This window comes from Aptenodytes patagonicus, chromosome 5, assembly GCF_965638725.1.
Source record: "Aptenodytes patagonicus chromosome 5, bAptPat1.pri.cur, whole genome shotgun sequence".
Lineage (NCBI taxonomy): Eukaryota > Metazoa > Chordata > Aves > Sphenisciformes > Spheniscidae > Aptenodytes > Aptenodytes patagonicus.
Window position 1 is genome coordinate 1009372 of NC_134953.1, and position 23341 is coordinate 1032712.

Sequence of the window (23341 nt, forward strand, 5' to 3'; positions counted from 1 at the left end):
GCAGGTTATTCAGTAAAATATCTTCAAATTGACTCTGTAAGACTATGTCTGAAATAATCTAAACAGTTCAAGAGCAGTAATCCCACTAAACACCATTCAAATGCCATGCAGGGATACATACGAGCTCTATCTAGGACTAACTAGATTTAACTATAAATCCTGAAGTGCTTCAGTATTCTCTCTCCAGATGAGGCAATACTGACAACGCTGATGGCCCAAACCACAGGATACTCATCGCCAATGGAAGACAGCAAGTTCTAAACTGTCTCTTTTCCACTTACAAAAAAGTAAGAGAGATGGACGCAGAAAATCATATATGAAGAATAAGAAAGAGATAAATGTAGACCTCTGAAGTCAAATAAAATGACCAAGACAGGAAACTTTATAAAGCTTTTTCTCCAGTTGAAGCAGAAACCCAGCTGGGTATATTATACGTGCAAGAAATAAGGGCATGAGCAAAATTTTGACAAGTGGGTTGATGGAATAAGATTGGATTTCCACAAAGCATTCAGAACAGATGAGTTTTTGGATGAGCTTGCAGAACAGCCTGATCTTTAAAAGCCCTGTCAGAATGCCAAACTGGGATGATCACCCACTGAAAAACAACTTTCCAGGATATGGTACTAAAGACGCTGAGAACAAAATCGTTCCAGAAAGATTTTCATTAATTTAGCTAGAACAAAGTTAATAATCCATGACGTAAATGTTTCTTTCTTTACTAGCTTGTTAAAAACGCTAAATTCTCCCCTATAAAAATCTCACAGCTACAGGCTGACAGAGATTAGCTTATTCTTCTTCAAAGTCATTAAATAAATAATTAACCAACAATAGCTGGTAAGTTACCTTGACAACAAAGAATTATTAATGTGAGATTGCCCAAGGGAGAACGAGCCAGGGATTTCCAAACTGTGGTGTTAATCAAACTACTTCAAAGCAACGCAAGGACTTGGTGCTGGCAGGCGGTCACTGCCTCTGGTGGATTCACGCAGCCTGACATGGACCTGGGAGCTACTGCAGCCTCTGGCAACAGGGGTAATTTAGTGATGTACTTCTGTACAACAAAAGGTCAAAACAATTTTTTAAGCAAGAAAAAGGAAACAGAAGATTGGAAGTACCTGAATTGCAGGACCATTAATAACATGTCAGTCATACTAGGAGATTAATATGAGCTGTACACCCACAAGGTGTTAACATAAGATGTTTTGGCAAAGCCTATGAAAAAAATGCGGCTACGGAACGCTACCGATATAACTGCACATGCTAAAAGCATCCTATATTCAATCTGTAGAAACTTACAGATAACACAAGATATACTGGGGTCAGCTAATATGAGAGATCTCGCACGTGCCCTTCACCTTTCATGATAATTCATTCCAGCGTGGCTGGACACGACAGTTATGGAATCAACTTCCAAAAGATGAACTTTATACCTCCACACTTCTTTATATCTCTCTTGTTTCTAAGTTCGTGGAGAAGGAGCTAATAACATCACTGTTCCATTCTCTTAAAGACAGTTTCTAAAGTGGTATAATATTTCTGGAAGACAGAAACTGATAATGTTTTGCTTCTCAAAATCCACATTTGGGAATCAGCAGGAAGAGGGTCCTTCCTAAAGGGTCCTTGTCAGTGAAATTTAGTAATAGGGCACGAGGCTGTTCATGCTAGCAAACCAGTTACTGTTTTAGCATGTAAGAACTTGCTCAGAGTGGTCCATCAGAGCCCTTCAGATGAGTCTCTGAATTAGATTATGCATAAACCAGCATAGACAGCAATACCGAAAATCATGCTGTAATGTAAGATTGTTCCCCAATGAGTGATTTGTTGGTGCAGGATAGATAATTTTTTCAACATACTGGAAATTGCTTTGATCCTCTGAAATGAGCGGCCTTTGTTCTCATTACAGCATACCTCAGAGTTACTAACAAAGATCAAAAGTGTCTTTTCTTTCTAAGCCAAGATAGGCAAAGACTTTCTTTCCCCTGTGCAGAAAGAATAGACCAGTGCTCAGAACTACAGTGCATGTGATTGGCACTTCCCAAACTTTGCCACCGCTGTGACAGAACCTGAGTCGGCAGAGGTTCTCTTCAAGGAGGAAATGTCCATATCCCTCCCTCAGAGGATTTCAGTCTCTGCAGCTACAACTTTTTAGTAGGGCACAAGTAAGTAAAACAAACGCCCCCATCCACGTTCCTTGGAAAATCCTGACCTACCCACTTCTCTTCCTGAGAATCTCCCTACCTCTCCTGGTTTCCCATAAGCCTCACATCTTGCTCTTCAGAAGCTCTTCCAAGCCAGCACATGAGCTCCCTCTGGAAGGACCCCTCACCCCACACCTCCCTCCTGACCAGGCTGCAGCAGCCCAGACTGCCAACAGCCCCCTCCCCACAGCCTAACCAAGCCCTTTCTAGACTCACTCTAACACAAAATACCCACGCTCGCCAACTCTCAGGCTCAACCACTGTGTCCTCACTCAATCCATCTCAGGTTAAGACTAAACTTGCAATAAAAATGTTCTAATCAAGCTTATATTCTCAGTCTCACTAAAGTTTTCAGTTTTATCCAACAGCTTCAACAGTGATACAAATGAGATTCTTAACTGTGTCTAAAGTAAACCAGAAACACATGGAGTCCCATTGACAGTCCAAGACCTGTGTTTCTAAATTATTGCACTATCCTTGGAAATAGCACCTAAAATTATATTTAAATTACTGCAAGAAAAATTCTGATATCTGGGATAAATTGCCAGGAAATCTTAGGAAGTTGCTTACACCAGAGTCAAATCCGTTACCAAAATCTGGAACTTGAACTAGTAGTGCATATTTCACACGCTCAGACAATTATCAGCTGCTAGAGACTTCTGAGACTATTGAAACGGGACAGATTTAATACATCAGCTGGATTCAGTCCATTTAACTAAATATGAAATGTTCCACAGCCCAATATCTGTCAGAGTTCTGTTATCATCCCAGATTAACTCTTTCACAACGGATGTCTAATAGGCATAAATATAATAAGCAAGCAGTAACACCACAAGACTATGACAGCACAATTTTTTCTTTTTTCAAGTAGAAAAAGATTCTTAAGAGAATGAAATATGCAAAAATCAGCTCTGAGTTAGTGCAACCATTTGCTGGTACTTCGCAGACATAACATCACATCTAGAGCACTCAGTCCTGGGAAATAAAATAAATAATTAAGTCAGGAAAAGTTGACCAAAGGTTACATGCTCAGATTTATCTGTACTCACTTTATTCTTCCTCTGAGGTAATACAGTCACAGAAAACCATCTCATGTCAAATTCCTAAGATGGACTTTTCTGCTGGGCACAGCTACTGACCTGCAGCATCTGAAGATAGCCTTCCTGTGGATCACACAGCAGTGATGATATTCGGTGATTGTTCCTCATGCATCTCTGATTGTTGTCCCTTGAGAGAGGGAAAATTTGCCGGATAACTGTCATCCTCCCCAGAGCACTATGTACCAACTCTAATATTTCATTATCAGTGATTTCCTGTGGATGGAGACACAGTCTTTTAAAAACATATCTTTGTCCAGACATTTTATATATTCCTTTCATTATTGGATAAATGTTTTTAAAAAGGCAATAGAAGAAAAAAGTTACAGACGCACATGCTTAGTCTAGGCCAAATGTTCTTATTTTTTGTTTAGTAACAATGGTATTATTTTTTATGCATCCTCTGAAACAAAAAACAGCTTAACACAGTACCATCTACCTCGGCAATACTAACATACTGCAGAGGTAGTTCCTCAAAGAAAAGCACCAAGATGGTCTCAACAGGTTTCTACGTAAAAAACAAGAACCTTCAAACCAAATTTATATAGAAAGAGTTTTGGTTTAACAGAATAGAACCTCACTACATCCTCAGAACAAAACAGCAAATGGAAAACGTAACTGTCTTTAGGAAATATGGCCCTTACACCTAGGAACGACGTTACAAGAAGGTACTTTTCCCATAAGAACAGCAGATCATTTCTGCAGACTAATCCTGATAATGACTCAAGGAAGTCTTTTGAGGTTATCTGTATTAGGAAATAAAAAATAGGAGAAACTTCATGGAAGGGATTGACACATTTAGGAATGCAAGTTTCTGCACACAGAATACTTTGGGATAAGATATAAGGAGATCTCAAGGACAGGCTGCTCTTCTTTCCAGGCTTCGCACTGTCTAAAGCTTCTTTGCAGACATTCCCATCTCCCAGCCTCCTAATCCATCCTGGGACAGAGCCCGCATCTACTGCCCTTGTATCGCAACTGAAGCCAACTCAACTACGTGTTTTACGTATTTTGTATTAAAAAAAGGCCACAAAACCCAAACCTCCTTTTTTACCCCAGGATAAATAGTTTGAAAATCACGGGCTTAGCTGATCCTGAAATCGTAACAGCGGTACAGCTTGTGATGGCTATTTCCCGCCAGGAGTTCGCTGTGAGGAAGGACAGGCAGCGGCACCGCTGACTGCATTCGTTCCCCCAGGCGCCTCCTCTGCAGGGAGCAGCTTTACATCAACAGCTCCTTACCACTGCCACCAGCAGCATCTGCAAGTCGCATCAGCCCGTCTCCAGCACACGTTGGCTGCACAGCTGGGCCAACCCATTGCCCAGCCTGCACAGGGCTGCTCTCAGCCCCTTGCAGGGCAGGGGGCTGCAAATAATTCATGCTGCTGTACTTACTCGGTCAACAGGGCCCACATCTTGTGATATGTCATCAGCAGAAGTGAACCTGGCCCCGTAGTTTTAACATTCAAGAAAAAAAATATTTTGTTTTCTTGCCATTTTCTCTGTCAAGCTGTGAGTGAAATGACCATGGGGTTATTATAATTACTTGTTACGGTTGACTAGTACTGTAGCTTTGGCTCAATTTAGTTCTTTGCCGATTTCCCATCATTTTTTAGGAACATGAATTTTTAACTTTGCAGAAGGTGAAATTCATTGCATTAACGACAGACCAACTGGTGTGGTGTGAAAACAGAAAATCAGAAAATAAGTATATCCTTATAGAAGCCAAAGATTTTGAGGCTTAATAGAAAATGCTGGGTGGCACCTGTAGCCTTGCAGGGAGACGCCGAAGGAGAACCACAAGCTCTACGGATCCCTCCAGACTGCTGCCTTGGATTTCATTTTTGTGGGGCTTGAGGGGTGTTAAAACCACAGAGCGTGTCTAAGCTGCGGTCTGAGGGAGAGACCATTTTATGGGATAGCTTTAACTCATAACCCCCCAGGCTGCATCCCTTGGCAGGCAAACTCAGACTGAGTGGTTGGAAACAGAAAAAAAAAAAGACCACAAATCATCCAAACCTTCAGTTCACCTCACAGCACACACATTTTGTGTTCTCCCCAAGTGACGCACAGCCTTTCAAAGACGTCTCATAACCTGTGTCAAAATGCTTGACCTGAGACCTGTAAGCCTATACGTAGCAGACCAGAACTGCTTCCTCCATGGGATTTCCAGAAGTAAGGTAGTGGAGATCAATTATGTTAGACACATTAACCCAGGTTCTTTCCACTTAACTATAGGCACCAAGTGAGTCCTGAACGTAAAAGCCTAGTTACTGTACAGCCACAGAAGAAAAACGGGAACCTCTGGAGGGAAATTTAGAACCTAAATTGGGCTAAATTTGACTCTGAAAGTGACACCTTTTTCTGTGTGCACAGCTGACAGTAGCTAAATCCTTCAATGCCTCAGTTCAGTATATAACACCAAGGGGAACAAAGCTCCTGTATTTTCTTCAGCTGATGGACATTCATACCAGCAAATGATCAATTTCTTTTAGAAACTGGTTCCTTTCTAGAAATGTAAAAGCATTAAAAAAAAAGTTGTTGCTGGAAGAGCTGGGAACGATAGGTCTATGTCTGCATTTTTGAGCTGATGCTCTAAAAGTTAAAGGTGACTATGGGCCTTTCCATGCCAGCTCACAGGGCAGTACAGCCACAGGCAGCATCGCAGGGCACCTCAGGCTCCTCCAGGAGCAGGAAAGCGTGGCTGAGTGCCTGAACTGCAGAGGAGTGCCTGAACTGCCTGAACTGCACCATCCCGCACCGGAGCAGCCCGGCTGCGGCTTCCCTGGCCGGGGGACGGCACCCCTTCCTCTTGCCTGGCACAGGCAGGCCCCGCAGACGCGTTTCCAGAAAGCTCACGGTCCTGGCTTAGCAGCATGTGAAAACTTAAATGTCACACGCAGAAAGGTCACCTGCGTTCTGACTGTGATAACTACAGGGAAAAAAAAAAAAAAAGAAATAAAACAAGCCAAAAAAGGAAAAACAAGTATATGTGAAGTTGGCTTTTACTTTTACACTCATCAGAATAACAGCGTATATCCAAAAAATAGTTCTAAGCCTTAGAGTCACGGGGGAAAAAACATTTCGCACTGATCTTACAATTAAAGTCTATTCATCTAGTTATTTGTTTAAAAGTAATGTGTTTTCTTTCCTGTACATGATATGAAAATTTTCTTTACACTGTGAAAGTGACAACTGAGCAAATAGTTTAATTTGGTCCTAGAGGGTTTTTTTCCCCAAACAAATGTATCCCAAATTTCCAATCTTATTCTTGGATCATTACACAGCACAAGACAGCACACAGTAATCACCATTCATACCATGCGTGACTGCTGTATTCTAAGTAGAGCTTATCAGCTGGTTTGGCCAAGCAAGTGCTCCTTGCAAAATTCTGTATCACATGCCCACTTTTTGGCTTTCATGATCCCATGATGTTGCTACTGCAACTTAGGTTAAATCTTAACTTAATATAGATGGTGGCTTCTGTTTGTTTCAGGGATATGCTTTAAGGAAGGTATTTAAAAGACGTGTAGATGAGGCGCTTAGGGACATGGTTTAGTGGGCCTGGTGGTGTTGGGTTGACGGTTGGACTCGATGATCTTAGAGGTCTTTTCCAACCTCAATGATTCTATGAAGGTTAAAGAGCCTAAATCTCTATTGCTTGGCACCTCCAATAGCAGTTTCCACTCAGGCCTGTAAATACTGAATTTCTTGAATGAGGATGAAGGGAGAGCACTTTACCCAGGGATAAAAGATGTTCTCTTATCTAAGTGCTCTTATCTTGGACTTTTCCTTTACTAAGGGAAAGAATTTGGCTATTCCCAACATTTCAGGGAGCACTGAAATATTTTGGTAGACAGACATAAGTGTAAGACTGACTATTTACCCAGGCTGCTAGTGAGTAGTTCTCACCACCTGGTTCAACGCTGAAAGGGTATTCCTTTAAACACTGTATTTTCTGTTCATGTGACATATTAATGGCAAAGTTTACTCTTTGAGAATTTGTGGCATTCATTTATCTATTTATTTGCACACAAATATTGGTCATTTGGGGAATTCATTTATCTATTTATTTATCTGCACACAAAGAACTTCAGTTAGTTTGTAATACCGAGCCATACTGCTCAGGGGAATATTTAAATCTGCTCTAGTTGTGCTCAACTATCATAACACAAATTGCAAAATGAGACAATTATGTTTCACATTACCATCTCTATTTTCCTAGAGGTAATGACAGAAAATTATAAATTTTAATGACATTAATAATTTAAAGAACCAAAAGAGATTTCCAGAAAGCACATCCCTGAGAAAACTGGAGGATTAAACTGAATGGCAATGAGGACAAGGATGCTCATGGAGACGAGCTACAGATTTATGTGGAATTTTTGCATTAGGATCGATACCGTTTGTTGGGTTATTCTAATTCCCCTCAATGCACTATGTACATCTATAAAGGGACACTTGTTCTCTTGTCGAAAATCCAGAAAACATCCTTCAATTAGCTGTTTTTTAAAATGTTCACGACAGTTTACCCTGTAGACAGATTTATTCAACTTTAACATTATGCTGGCTTCTCTGCATCCCACATGAACAGACACACACATATATACATAAAGGTTAATCCTTTAAGGCAATGGCACAATCCATTTTTCATAGCACAGAAAACATTCTAATACAAGTCTACATGGCCACCTGTCTAACTCCCATCCTCATCGTCCTCCCACACATCCAACACTACCGCACTTCTCTTCCTTTTACCTGATGCTCCTAAAAATCTCTACAGGGACGTATTTATAATTTAATTGAATAAGCTTTATTTCTAGATATAAGGACTCTGCACTGGCTGTCCAGAAGTCTTTCTCAGATCACAGCAAGTGCCTATACTATGAGTAAAAGATCCTCTGCTTTAACAAAATATTATTCCATACTAAAAAGTAATTATCTCAGGGAAAAAAAAAGCACACAAAATGATAGTTATCAAAAGCTGGACAAAACAAAAAATCACCATTGGTTTTAATGTGGATTTCACTGATAAAACAACTCATCAAAGCTCATCTAACCTTGCTGCTAGCTGGCTGAGACTGTTTCTGTGTAATTCAACAGCATTAGAATTAGGTCAGTTCTGAACCCTACAGATTTCTTTGAGCAGGATGCAGGTAGACATGCAGTACAGTTTCATGTATATGCATCTCTCAAGCATATATAAGAAAATTATACATTTTTGTGAAAATAAATAAATAAATAAAAATTTTGCAGTGTCAAAGATAGCAGCCAAAAGGAGAGAAGCAAGATTTCTTTGGGCAAGTAGTAAATATAGAGTACCTGGAATAAAATTGGAATAAATTGTAACTGTAAGTTGTTAAGTTTTGCACTGAAATGTGTCATTTACTAAATCTTAAGAAATTTTCCACAGTGTTCCTTGTATTTCTATTCAATTTTTTGACTTTTTTAGTCTATGCATTTTTGTATAATTTGAAAAGATCTTGGAATGCTTACCCTACTTGCATTCGTAAACTATCATTAAAAAGTCTGCTTTTTTCAAGAAAAAATAAGGCACAGGGAAGTATAAAAGATTTATTAACTTCTTGTTATCAGAGTAAACTCAAGCACCATCTACAAGAAGGGCCGGAAGGAGGATCCGGGGAACTGCAGGCCTGTCAGCCTGACCTCGGTGCCGGGGAAGATTATGGAGCGGTTCATCTTGAGGGCGCTCACAAGGCATGAGTGGGACAACCAAGGGATCAGGCCCAGCCAGCATGGGTTCATGAGAGGCAGGTCCTGCCTGACCAACCTGGTCTCCTTCTATGACCAGGTGACCCGCCTAGTGGATGAGGGAAAGGCTGTGGATGTGGTCTACCTGGACTTCAGTAAGGCCTTTGACACCGTCTCCCACAGCATTCTCCTAGAGAAGCTGGCGGCTCACGGCTTAGACAGGTGGACTCTGCACTGCGTCAAAAACTGGCTGGACGGCCGGGCCCAGAGAGTTGTGGTGAATGGAGTTAAATCCAGTTGGCGGCCGGTCACGAGCGGTGTTCCCCAGGGCTCAGTTTTGGGGCCGGTCTTGTTCAATATCTTTATCGATGATCTGGATGGATGAGGGGATTGAGTGCACCCTCAGTAAGTTTGCAGACGACACCAAGTTGAGCGGGAGTGTTGATCTGCTCGAGGGTAGGAAGGCTCTGCAGAGGGACCTGGACAGGCTGGATCGATGGGCCCAGGCCAACTGTATGAGGTTCAACAAGGCCAAGTGCCGGGTCCTGCACTTTGGCCACAACAACCCCATACAGCGCTACAGGCTTGGGGAAGAGTGGCTGGAAAGCTGCCTGTCGGAAAAGGACCTGGGGGTGCTGGTCGACAGCCGGCTGAACATGAGCCGGCAGTGTGCCCAGGCGGCCAAGAAGGCCAATGGCATCCTGGCCTGTATCAGAAAGAGTGTGGCCAGCAGGAGTAGGGAAGTGATCGTGCCCCTGTACTCGGCCCTGGTGAGGCCGCACCTCGAATACTGTGTTCAGTTTTGGGCCCCTCACTACAAGAAGGACGTCGAGGTGCTGGAGCGTGTCCAGAGAAGGGCAACGAGGCTGGTGAAGGGTCTGGAGAACAAGTCCTGTGAGGAGCGGCTGAGGGAACTGGGGTTGTTTAGCCTGGAGAAAAGGAGGCTGAGGGGAGACCTCATCGCTCTCTACAACCACCTGAAAGGAGGTTGTAGTGAGGTGGGGGTCGGTCTCTTCTCCCAAGTAACAAGCGATAGGACGAGAGGAAATGGCCTCAAGTTGCGGCAGGGGAGGTTTAGATTGGACGTGAGGAAAAATGTCTTTACTGAAAGAGTGGTTAAACATTGGAAGAGGCTGCCCAGGGAAGTGGTGGAGTCCCCATCCCTGGAGGTATTTAAAAGACGTGTAGATGAGGCGCTTAGGGACATGGTTTAGTGGGCATGGTGGTGTTGGGCTGATGGTTGGACTCGATGATCTTAGAGGTCTTTTCCAACCTCAATGACTCTATGATTCTATGATCATTACAGAGACTGATGCTTTAAAAAAAAAAAAAAAAAAAAATCTTTTGGCACTTCCATATGTAGAGAAAGACTGGGCAGAATTCCAGTCTATCAGACAGTCCTGCTTTTACCCAAGTGAAAATGAAGCCATAATAATTTGCACAGGCTCGTGGATCTAACTGTTGATCACGCAAAGTGCATATAACATAGGAATTTCTAGAAAAAAAGAAAATGATTTTCCAAACAGAAGTGAAGAACAAACACTGCATTCATAAGGGATCTTTCTTCTGAAGTCATAAGTTTCCCCAAGATTACTCTACAAGCCCTGCGCTAAGAAAACACTGTTAATCATGCATTATCTAACACCTTCCTACATGTTACCCTTGGGGAATAAGTAGTTTGCTGAGATAGACTTTATCTGATAATTACTATTCTATTTTCTGTCCATTTTTCTCAACTTTTCAAAAATATTTTATAGAGAAAAATAAGAAAGAAGTGCCCAGATGATAGCTGAGAAGCAATTTGATTCTCAGATCAAGAGGATGAGTAACTATGAATATACTGGGCATGTCTGACGTGGTGAAAGGAAAGAAAACAACTATTGGCAGAAGCTATGGAGCTGCAGGATAGAAATGGAAAGTAAGAAATATGTCACACCAGGAGAGAGATGATGGGACACTTTCTCATCCCTCATATAAAAAACTGCCTCCTACAGACAGTGAAACAGTGGTGAAGAGAGACCTATGAAAAAGGCAGAAACAAAAGAATTGAGCTCGAGTCCAGAAAAGGATTAGCAGAAACATGTTTTGAGTGAATGTTCTGAAAGGGGAAAGGAAAAAGCATCAATAATCTTTTTCTGCACTTTTTCTGACTGATCACCTAGGTTGAGTTTGGGAAAGTTTTATTTATTAGCTGAAGATCTAGAAATTCATCTGCTGGCAGCACCACCAGCATCATTTGGAAAGTGTCATCTGTCCAAAAAGGAAGAATAAGGTCAACCACTGTCTAAAATTTTTGTCTCGCATTCAAGTGATGTGGATAACATCATCTCAACATGGCTCAGAGTTCCCCAAGCCCCTTAGCACTCTAACTTTCTGCCTAAGGCTTCTCGCCACTAATGAAACATGTCCTCTTGCTATATTTCCAAATCTTTTTTTTACTTCTCCTCCAGAAATTACAAGACCTTTTCTTCCTACTTCGCTTCTCCCTTCTCCTTCTCCTCAACTAAGAGGGCTTCTTCTGACAAGTATCGTCATGGTTTGGAAGAATTTAACCAAATACTTTACAGCTGCAATTGCTATAGTGGTTTCTCTGTGCTTACTGCCTCCAACTTTTCCAAACCAGGATCTTTTCTGTGAATTGAAAGGAGAAAATATCCAAAAGCATCCTTTTCTGGCTGTTAATTAGAGTTTAGTTTTATTTTTCAATTAAAGCTTACAAGAATTTCAGCTGTCTTCTAAGTACTGAATACTTTGCTTTCCTATGGATTTTGAATCTGTATAATACCCTATTTCTATAGCTTCATGCTATTTATATCGGATTTCTTATTGAAAACATATTTTCACCAATAACAAACTGATCCCTGACTTTTTAAAAATGTATTTATGGTTAGCACTGTACGTAAGAACCAAAATAAAGCTTTTGATTTTTTTTTTAGAATCATAGAATAGTTTGGGTTGGAAGGGACCTTTAAAGGTCATCTAGTCCAACACCCCTGTCATGGGCAGGGACATTTTAAAAAGCCCTAGTTATTAAGCTCAGGTTAGTACAAGAAAATTGGCTGGCTTACTACATTCTATCAATAAAAAAGCATCTTTGATTTTGTAAGAGCCATTACGAATACAACTTACCTTTCTGCTATCCACCCTGCAGTGTTGCAGCATAGGTTGTTTGGTTGATTTTTTTGTTTGTTTGTTTTTAAACAGGACAAATAACAGCACAAGCTTTTTTTAGTGATAAAGAAATGAGCCCCTATTCAACCTTAGAGTCAAGCTACTCTGCATAGCATTAAACTATATGTTGACTTGAGCAATTCAGAAATACAGTCACCCACTGTGCAGTCCCCATGAACACACACAAACATTGGGAACTGTACTAGTGCATCTACCAGGACAATCAAGAGTATGATTCCTCCCTCCTTTACAAAACTTAATTCTGGAAATTTTACAGTAGTTCACAGAAAAATGCAATGGAAGAATGCATGACACTTATTTTGCAAAATAACAGTTTTGCTTTATTAGAAAGAACTCCTCCCTTCTTTAAGTGTCGTGCCATGACAAATACCCACATGGGTTGGTACTTGACCTATGAGGAGGACTTTTTCCCCCCATAGTACATTCCTTTCCTACAGAGTACCTGAACATTTAGACAGTAAGGAACTAACATAATGAAATTTCCCCTAGTTCTCCCCACTATTCCCATGGTTCCAGTTTGAGAATTTAGAGGTTAATATTGTTTGAATTTCAGCATTTGTTACTCCATATGTTACAGAATGTGGTAATTCTAAGACTAAAAAACAGGGTAACATGAAGTTATTTTGTGATAATAAGAAATACTGCTTTGTATCTGATCTGATGCGGGTTAATCTGAACCAATGAGAATCAATTCAACGGAAAATCAACAAATGAAAACTGTAGTCAAGTAGAAGCTCTAACCTTTAGTTTTCAGACTTAGTTTTTACACCATATAATTAAATCTATTTTTAAAGCACTGAAGTTCCAGTAATTCATTACTAGGCATCTTTCTATCAAAACTACACAAAATTACAATATACTCCTCCATTTCAAATGAGTGATATCAAGAAATAAGATGCTAGGTTCATCCCTGGCTAAGTCAAATCACTGGGGCTACCCCAAGGGTGGATTTGGCTGACAGAGTCTAATCAAACACAATCGCTTTAGCTTGCTCAGTAGTAGACAGAGAAGGATGGAGTTCCACACTGACTGGAAATCAAATATGAGTCACAGTTCCTATAAACCTCATGTTTGTCAACAAAAGTATTGAATAAATGATTCGATCAGAAGTATATGCAGTGACTATTTGTATAAACTGTCACTGCCATACCCATATTGAAAAAAAGATATGTGGAAAGACCTAGAACAGAAGGTGCAGATCAGAAAATACCCAGTGGTGTTCATAATACAGTTGTATTTGTCTTTCCAAACTGAGATCTGAAAATATTTAGCAGACTTACATAATGTGAGTAGGATGCTGAAAAACGAAGAATAAAAAACAATAGCAGAATCAGGTGTGAAGACAGAGAGATGACGAGATGGAAGAAAGTAACCAAGGAAGTTGTTCCTATATATTATCGTATGTAGATCATAAACCGTTTCCCAATACTCAATCTAATTTTTACTACAGAAGATTAAATGGCATTTCCTTTATCTTTCCAGAGTGAACATGTGATCATATGCTTCTTTTAATTATGTCTGTTCTACTGCTATACCCTTGCACCATCTTCTGAGTTTCATAGGAGACAAACCTAATCCTTTCAACCTTTCCTCATGGGTGATGATTTACTGAGCTTTCATCGTACTAGGTGGTCTCCTCTGGATTCTCAAAATTCTTCTGCATTCTCTTGTTTTGTTTTAAATTGTCTTGCCCAAAACTTGCAATACTGCTCCAACAAGGCCAAGCTGATGTCAAGCAGATCAAAATAATTGCCCCCCTTATCTTACAAAGGATGTTTCCAGTAACATATCTGAGGACTAGATTTGCTTGTTTTGCAAGACCACAACAGCATTGATTGATATTCTGTTTGTTATCCGCAAGGATTCTAAGTTGCTCCTGCAGATGCTCACCAGCTATACCTCGTTTTGTAGCCACACCTGAAGTACTCGGCACTTCTCTATATTGAATCTCATCTGGTGGAGCGCCTCAGATTTAGCTAAATAATCTGGAACTACTACAATATGTTTTTAACAGTCTGGTTACAATTAATAGTTTCTATAAAGCCAGCATCAAGTAAGTCAGTAAAAAACATTAAAACCTCATTTTTCCATTAAGTAATCACCTTACACTTTCCTTTATCTTCTGCTATATCTAAAATTTTCTTGTTGCTTTTTAAGACCCCTGGTACGAGTCATTTTTCACCTCAGCCTCATTTTATAATCATTTACTTTGTTACACCTTTACACTCTTCCTTAGCCCTTTTTTACACGACTTTTTCTTTAGAATTCCTCTCCGATTTCAAGATCTGTTAAGATAACCCATTGGAACCATAACAATACCTTATTATGCCTTCATTTTCACAGAACTCCACAGTTCTTTTGCCATCCTTTACTCATCATATTACCTTTCCAAAAGCACTACTAGTTCCCTAAACTTGTGAAGTTGGACTATCTTTTTATTGATGTCCATTATCCCTATTCTCCTTTTCTCACTTCTTCCTCTTCTTCAAACAGCGCATGCTACCATCTCACGATCACTTTCACACCAATTACCTTCTGACTTCCTTATAGCCCATTCTTCCTTAGGCATAATGAAATGTGAACTGACGGCTGCCTTAACCTCTTAAACATGTAGGGATAACATTGTCAATCACAGGAAATTGTGAAGCCCTGTCTGTGTCCCAACATTGCTTTTTTAACTGCCAGCGAAATTAAAATCCTCCATTATTCCAATTTCTTGTCTTTGGGGCATTTCTGTCAAAAATGCACTTTCAAAAAAAGTCTTCCTCAGTGTATGTCTTTTGTGTATTTCCATGCAGCTATTCAACAAGTTTGACCTTCGCCTGTCCTTAGCTTCAGAGCAAGTACGTATGGTTTGGACATGCAGTGCTACGTTGTCCTCTCTTCATCCCTACCTGTCCTTGACGAAAAATTATCTCCTGTCTCAACCAGTAGCCTTGTGCTTTGTCCTACCACGTCTTACAACTTTCAATTGAACTTCTGAATAGTGATGAAAGTTTGTTGAAAAAGAAATTAAAGGAAGGATGTGATAACGGTGAAACAACTCATTTGAGTTATCAGTCAAATTCAGTACCCATTCCATTTCCATGAAGAGTAGTTGATTGCTTTGTGTACTTTACTGATTTACATGTGAAAATAATGAATGTTTAGAAACTTGGAATTAGAATTAAATATATTGATATGAGGGAATAAAATATAGTGTTTAATTTGAATATTTTTTTTGGTTCAAATTCCAGTTTTGCAGAACAATTTCTTTTATCTTTTCTCTCCCCTTGGAATGGAGAAAATTTCAAAACCATGAAATGTCCCACAAAAAGGGAAACACGGTTTCTAGTGCTATTTATACCCCCAGACCTACAGCTGCTGCTAATAAAAAAGCAGACACAGACTCCTAGAGCATTGCTCCTATTACAACCACATACAAATTCAGTTTTAAGTATTGCTCTTGTGCCTCTCCCACAGACACATGCCCTGGGCGATGCACAGCATTTTCTCTAAGCAGGCAGAAAAAGAGAAGGGGAGAATGAAAAATGTCAGGAGGAACCAACAGAGATGCTTGATGTCAGGCACCAAAGAGAAAAAAATGCAAGAGAAAAATAAAAATAAGAAAGAAAAACAGGAAAAAAAATAGGAAATAAACACCCAAAAAAGGGGGGCATCTACAACTGTGCCAATCATGGCACAAGAAGAAATAGCACACATCTATCAAGGCTGGTAGGTCACTTCATCAACACTTGAAGGCATAAACAGCAAAGGTACAAGCAGAACACAGGATATGTTCTAACAGATCTTCTTTAGGGCCAAAATTGCTGGTCATGGGCAACTCCCAACACAGTCAATGGTAATAAAACGTTTTGGACTATTCTGGAGACAAAGCTAAGCGTGGACTAGTCATTGTTCTGAAGAGCTGTTTGCTTTTGCAAGGTTTTATACAGAAATCACAAATATTCTTGCTTTTAAAAAGCTACTTAGCATGTTTAACCCAGAATTCAGGTGGAATCACTACCTAAATGAATGCAAGGAATGATTTAGTATTTCTAGATGAATAAAAGTGAAGATGATGAAATATAAATCTAAAAGTGGGAGGGTGGTTAGAAATACATTTCTTTTTTTCCCCTCATATCTCCACTACTTTTGACAGCTCTGCAAGTTTGAAACATAAAATGTCTGAAATGAGAAAAGTAGACATACTTACAAATATATATTTTTAAAACCGTAAGGTTTTTATGACTTTGGCTTCAGAGAGGCCATACGAGGGCATGCTATTGCCTGCAAAGACCCATCCCTATGTATTCTCTTATCCTGAAAGACTTGCCGTGTAATGTTTCAGCCTTCCAACCCCATACAATGAATCTAACTCCCAATTCACTAGCCCTTTTTTAAAGATGACTGAGTCCTTTTGCACCACCAATGGCATCCAAACTGAACAGATACCTTAGCACAGAGACTGGGGTTATCAGAAACTAGCAAATGCAGGATCTTGACAGTACAGTTCTGTAATTTGAGACCGACTCTTACATACCACATTTGTTCATTTGCTGTGTAATAAGCTTACCAGCCATACAGTTTTAAGTTAGCTCATTGCAAGCTTGGTGGTGTTGCTCACCTAACAAAATTGAGGTGATAAAATATGTTCAAATTCCAAAACTTAACTTCTATCCTGCCATATGGGACAGAAGCACAAGAAAAAAAAAAAAAAAGACACAAATGTTTATTGGATTGTCAATACAGAGAGAGTAAAGTAGATTTAATTCAAGTAAGACAATAATGAAGTCTCTTATTGAAATAATACTGTGCTATATAGTCATTCTTACTATAGCAAGATAAGTGGAAGGTTCAGATCCTCATTGGCCTGACAAGAGGCAGGAGGCAGGGCAGATTGTGAGAAGGTGCTCAAGATCAGTAGACCTCAGTAATCTAACCTGCACCGGGCCCTTAAATGGTCCCCTGAAATAAGGAAGGCCTTATAATCCAACGCTCTTCATACAAGGAACCTCAATGGAAATAATTGTCACTGTGTTCTCTTCCTACTACTGCCCCTTCAGGTCAGTTAGCCCCATACCTCTCTTTCCTTGCAATGGGATGATTAGGTCACACAGACCATAAGGTGAACAAAAAAGCGTAGGATCCTCCCTCCGCCTGGGAGAAAAAAAGGACTGGCTCAGTATTTGGTCTATTTACAGAATGGACTACATCTGGCTTGCTACTCATGTGGAATTACATCAGAAAGAGCCGATTTGACCGTCGGGAATTGAAAGTTAATTCCATTCTGCAAATCACGGCACCAATCAACATCCAGTCAAGGAATAACATATTTTCCATCAAGTACCCATGCAGTTCTCACTGATACCAACTGGAAACACGTACGTGGAAAGCATAATCAGTCTGTCCTCTTGCTAACATGGGGGTATGCACTCTATTAAATAAGAAGCAAGCCCTAAGGAACCTCCATCTTTCTACAGATACATCCACGTGGAGGCATAACGTATCTTCTTTTCACAGTAGCTTTAAGCACACAAAGACCAACACTTTTCTGTTAAAAAAAGGACAATCAAGATATTTCCTCCTCTTTCTGTCTGCAGAGAGTTCTCCAAAGTTTCATGAATTTGAAAAGTTTCTGTAATTGTCTGTTTGAATTTAATTACATTGAGATATTTATAAGTATATCCACTAATATTTTTCACTAAAAAGTTATACTTTAGATTTACATTTTGCTACCATAGCTTCCCTACCCAGTCTCTAGCCATAAAAGAGAAAAAATAAAAGTTCCCAAAATAATAGCAGAATTGACACCCGGTGTGATGTTTGTGTATGTATGCACATGTTTGTGCATGAGTGCTGAAGGTTTTTATTTGTGATGTTACAGATTCAGCCTTCGTGAAGTGAGTTTTAACATCTGAACAATAACAGCAGCAATAACAGATTCACAAACACTCCCTCTCTATAAATGCGTAGGGAAATATGCACTGTATTATCTTTATGTGAATATAAACACTGACTCTCTGGGCATCTTGCTGATATTTTGTAGTGGGTCATTACTGCAGCTGACAAATCAGGAGGTACTTAAATGTAACAAGGACTAGAAAGAATTTATAAAGCCTTTATAAGCAGAGATTTCACTCCTTTTCCCTAACCCCTATTTAATTACAGAGCCTTTCTAATGCCACACAATACAATTTATAGTTACTATTAAAAGTAGCCTATCCAAAATTATTAGCTACGTGCAAAGAAAGGAATGAGAAATTAACAAAGGAATTGGTTATTAAATTAGAGGCTATACATTTATACTATAAAAATAAAACAGTGAACATGGTTCTTTTTAGCTTAGATATTTTACTATCTTTTAATGAATCATTATTAAAACCAGAAATATATAGAATAGTGCCATTTATGCTGAACAATCAGTGACTTATAAATTATTATACATGGTACAACATTTCAAGCTTTCTATTGCTTTTTAAATACGAGTCTGCACTGATTCCCATTAGGGCATAGTGGTACTGAAGTAAAATAAATAATCATAGTAGCAGGACAGGATAGCATTTGCTGCAGAGAGGAAATACCACATTTTAAAGCTATGCTATCCTGGATCTTGGCCAAAACACCAACACAATTCTGCACCAGAGAAAACCTGGGTATCAAGTAAATGCATATTTGAATGAGCTAAGCCTGCAACTAGCCTCAGCGCTCTTTCCTCTCCTGGTATCTGAGTGCAGGCTTTCATAGTGGTGACGGGCGAGATTCTGGCAGATACAGATGCATGTGTTTGAGGTTTCTTTTGAGATATTCTCTGCTTCCTAAATAGCTGGTGAAGTAGGGTCAACATGAATGTAAAAAAAAAAAGTCTCCCAGCTGCTATGAGATATATTGGAAGCTTTATTTTGACCTTTGGTATTCAACCTATGCCAGTTCCACCGAGACAGACAAGCAATGACAACACAGAGTTTGCATCTTGTACCATTCAAAAAGCAAAAATACTAAGCGTATGCTCAGTTTGGTGTGTCAAAGCATATGAAACAAAAGAGGTGATGAGTGAATGTACCAAGCTATGTTGTCTCTTTTGACTTTCTTACCTCATTTACATAGACCCAGTGACTATCCTTTGATGCAAGGTTGGTTTCCACAGCCTACAAAAATAAAAAGAAATATAATAATAAAAATAAATAAAACATGTGAAACATATTCCAGAAAGAACTTGCATAACAAGGTGCTATAAAGCTCATTTTGATTGCTTTCATTGCTATTGGCATTGTTTCAGTATAGTTCTTTTCATGTCTTCCACTGCTGCTTCATGGAACAATAACATATCGGTGGTAGTCACATTTCTCAGACTTCAGTATCTAAACCAAAGTACCCTGTACCATGAAGATATTCCCTAGATGTACCACAAAGCATACTGGAGCAGGGTGGTACATCAACATGATAAGGGATCCTATGATGAACAACTGCACGCAGAACATGCAGTTCATGAGATTTAACTTCCCTATGATATATCTAATGCATCCTAGTAGGCTGGGGTTTTTTTTTTTCCAATATGCCTCCCAAAATATACTGCCTCTGCCTCATTACAACACTGATAGTTTAACTGTTAGCTAACCTATTTAATGAAAAACACCACTCTGAGACACTCAAGTGACGTTCATATGAGTCATCCTCTCTTCATATTTACATAAGACCCAAGAGAAAGTTATGATTTGCATGGACAGTTTTTTCTGGCTTCCTGGTGTGGACTTGGATAATCACTACATATTATAAAGAAACAGCCCATCTCGTCAGACAGCATATTTATCCATACATATATAACCCTCGTGGTTCACTAAGACGCTAACATTGGGAAAGACTGCTAGCACAAACAGCACTACTAGTACTGAGGACCTCAGCGGAAGGATTTGGCAATATACACGGAAGTTTCTAACTGCCCTCTTTGTTTGACATAGATAAGCTCACTTCAAGATACTTTATAGTCTAATAAAGCAATATCAAGCATCAAGAGGTGTACACTACAGTGATAATGATATTGCTAATGTCCTGCTTAACACACAGTTAAACTATTGTGGATTCATCTCACCTAATAAAACAGGACAGTCCCAGAGCACACATGTATTTCAGGAGGCAGTTCAATACACACAGTTTTGAATGACCCTGCCTTCAACCACTTCTTTCTTCTGTGCCAATATGACCCCATTTATTGAACAGATATTCTTATCGCTGTGTTATAAATGGCCCTATGAATCATTGAAATGAACCTGGTTAAAAAAAACAAATACAGATGAACAAAATACTTGCAGTTACTGTTTTTAACCTGGATAATTTCCACACCCTGCTCATTGTGTGTGGCCTCAAAAGCAATTGCACCAGTACAGAGAGGCTCTGTAGACTGCAGCACTGGGCTGGGCAGGAACATCATCAACCACCTTCCTCTCCAGAACACATTTGCATAATGAGCCTCTCAGATATTTAGTGTCAGATGGGATGAATCACCTTCTTTCATGACACTGACTACAGATGACTGACTTAGAATAAACACCCACGACTTATAAGGCTGCAGTGAAATGACAAGATATCCATCCTTAATATAGGCAAAGGGAGTTACCTGATCATAGCAAAAAACAAAGCAAAAACTGGCTAAGTAGCCAACACCAATATTTTTAACATTACTCTTAGTTTATACTGTGTTAAAAAAAAAAAAAAAGTATGAATTACTTGCCTAAGTAACTGTGTTTTAAAACTTTACTCATTTGTGCAGCCTACACAAACCTAGGAGAAAACTGTGGGCCACACACATACCTCAATCGATTTCTCATGTCCACAAGGTGAAGTACTCCTTTAAAGAGACACAAATCCCAAAAGAGAAACCGCAAAGAAATTGGAAAAGAAAAATCAACACGGACAGGGCACCGTATTTCTCATCATCATCATAAACAGCATTATGGGAAATTAACCATCCCTGGTGTCACAGCAGTTGAGAACTACTGGAGACAACACTTCTGACAAGATAATCCTCTCCTAAGCATGCAGCGAAAAATGGCCTCCCTTGGTAATTGTCTCCCTTGCGTTTCTTTTAAGCTGGCAGGGAAATTAAACTGACCACCTAATTGAGGAATCGCAGCTATTAGGCAAGCTAGCAGTAATGAAAGCAAGGGCAAAAACTTGTAATTTTCTCCCTATTCACCCCTCTAACATATTCAGACAAAGCCAAAACAGCCAGGTGCTGTAACATATAGAGGAAAAGCAAAATGCTGCCAACATTAGCAAAGCAGAACTGAATAATGCTCAGGTGCAGAGTTATTGCACTGGCTACATTTTGTGATTTATCTGCAACAGTGAGCAATTTGTATGAATAAATGCTAAGTCTGGGGAGCCGCAAGAGCCAGGGAATTTGAAATGAATTACTGTAACTCATTCTTCTGGGTTCACATATCTGGGCCAAAGTTTTTAAAATGAGGTGCCTAAATTTAGGTTGCTGAGTTTATCTTAGTCATCAGAGTGCTAGACCATTCAGCACCTCCCTCAGAAGTCAATGGCTCTGCACTCTAAAAGCCTGAAATGTATTTAGAAACATAACCATAGGTAGGCAAGTTTAAATATCTATAAATATCTTCTGTTTAGAGCTGCAACACATAGCATGAAGCATTATTCCAAACCCAGACATGCTGAGAGGAAGCAGAAACTTCTTACATTTTGTCCTTCAGATTTTGCACCATATTTACAGACTTGCTGTCCTAAAGAATCCTAAAATGAACTACTGAAAGACACATCTTGGAGGTTTCAACCTTCTGACAGCACTGGTGTATTGGAGGTGTATTGCTGGAATCTCATGGAAGTTAAGCAGCATGAAGAACAAGGTCCTGGAGACATGTGATATCAGAAGAAAATTTATTCAGGATTCTTGGAATAAGAAAGCCATTACATGCTTATAACTTATGGAGTTTCTTTTTCTTTAAAGAGGAAAAAGTATCAGCACTTGGGAGGTTATGGTCACCTGTTTTTAATTATTCAAGCTGTTCAAGAACTTGCCATTTGCTTAAGCTTGTGCCTCCATCCATTCAAGAAGAAAAAAAACTGCCTGTGAAACATTCTGAAGGATCTATTACAGCCTATTTCATAAATGCACCCTATATTAAAGAAAGTAGGCTAGGAATTTGAGTGATCGCCGTGGCTGAGGAAAAGCTCTGCCATCTATTGGGGCAGGATTCATGTGCTAAAATATGTTATGGGTTTTTTTTGTGGAAAAATTATTAATATAGGTGCAAAATAGCCTAGTTCTTCATAGACTCTATATGTACATAAGGTCTAGTTGACACTTGGAGTAATGCCTCACAACATTTCTATCAAATAGAAAATCTGCTTTTGAGATAAACAGCACACTGGAAATTAAAAAGCATCCATTTTTCCTTTATTTTCTCTTAGACTAGCAAATAGCTTCTACAAATTTGGAAAAAAGAGGTTTTTTTGAGACTGTATGCCCTTCTTCCTCCCCAACTACATTTCAACAGCCAAATGTTAAAACGCAGAACCCAAACAAGAGAATTATAATTCACTCAGTGGACCACTATTAATGACAACATATAAATGATATTATCAGAATTGGGCCAGACTGGGAAGAGGGGAAGTGGAGCAGTGAATGTAGAAAATTGTTTATTATTTCTCAGTAGAAAGCATTTGCAATAGAAATGAAATAGGGAGACACTGAAAAACAAAATACGAGCATTAAGATTTCAGATCTCATACCAACAATGATAAAAGAAAAAATAAGATGCTTCATGCAAAATGATCAAAGATATTTTCATGCATATGACTTTGTTTACTTTTAAATGTATAACTTAAAATAATTTACCGCCAATAATCTACGCCAACATTATTTTATTGGAATACAGCGGAGAACAAAGATTTACATTGCCTTTACGAATAAGTAACTCGGTTCATTATTTTATCTAATGGCACTTGCAGGATTAAAAGGAGAATTTAAGAAAGTAAGCAATAAATACTGCTATGCTCACAAATAAAGCAATTCTGCAGAAAAAAAATAGAACAGAAACAATCCTTTCCTGACCTTCTCAAAAAATCTGAAACTGAAAACATTTCCAAGCGTATAATGGCTGAGCTAGTAATAGGGAAGGCTCTTTTAGACAATACCTGGCT

The 23341-nt window shown here is 39.3% G+C and overlaps 1 protein-coding gene across 4 annotated transcripts in view; it reads right to left on the minus strand.

The window, feature by feature from the left end:
• GRID1 (glutamate ionotropic receptor delta type subunit 1) overlaps nt 1-23341 on the minus strand; it is a 556909-nt gene that overhangs the window by 110222 nt on the left and 423346 nt on the right. For all 4 annotated transcript variants that reach the window (XM_076338287.1, XM_076338288.1, XM_076338286.1 and 1 more), the window contains 2 exons: nt 19273-19326; nt 3338-3511 (listed from right to left, as the gene is read on the minus strand). In XM_076338287.1, the coding sequence (XP_076194402.1) occupies nt 3338-3511; nt 19273-19326 (228 nt within the window). The remainder of the gene's footprint in view (nt 1-3337; nt 3512-19272; nt 19327-23341) is intronic.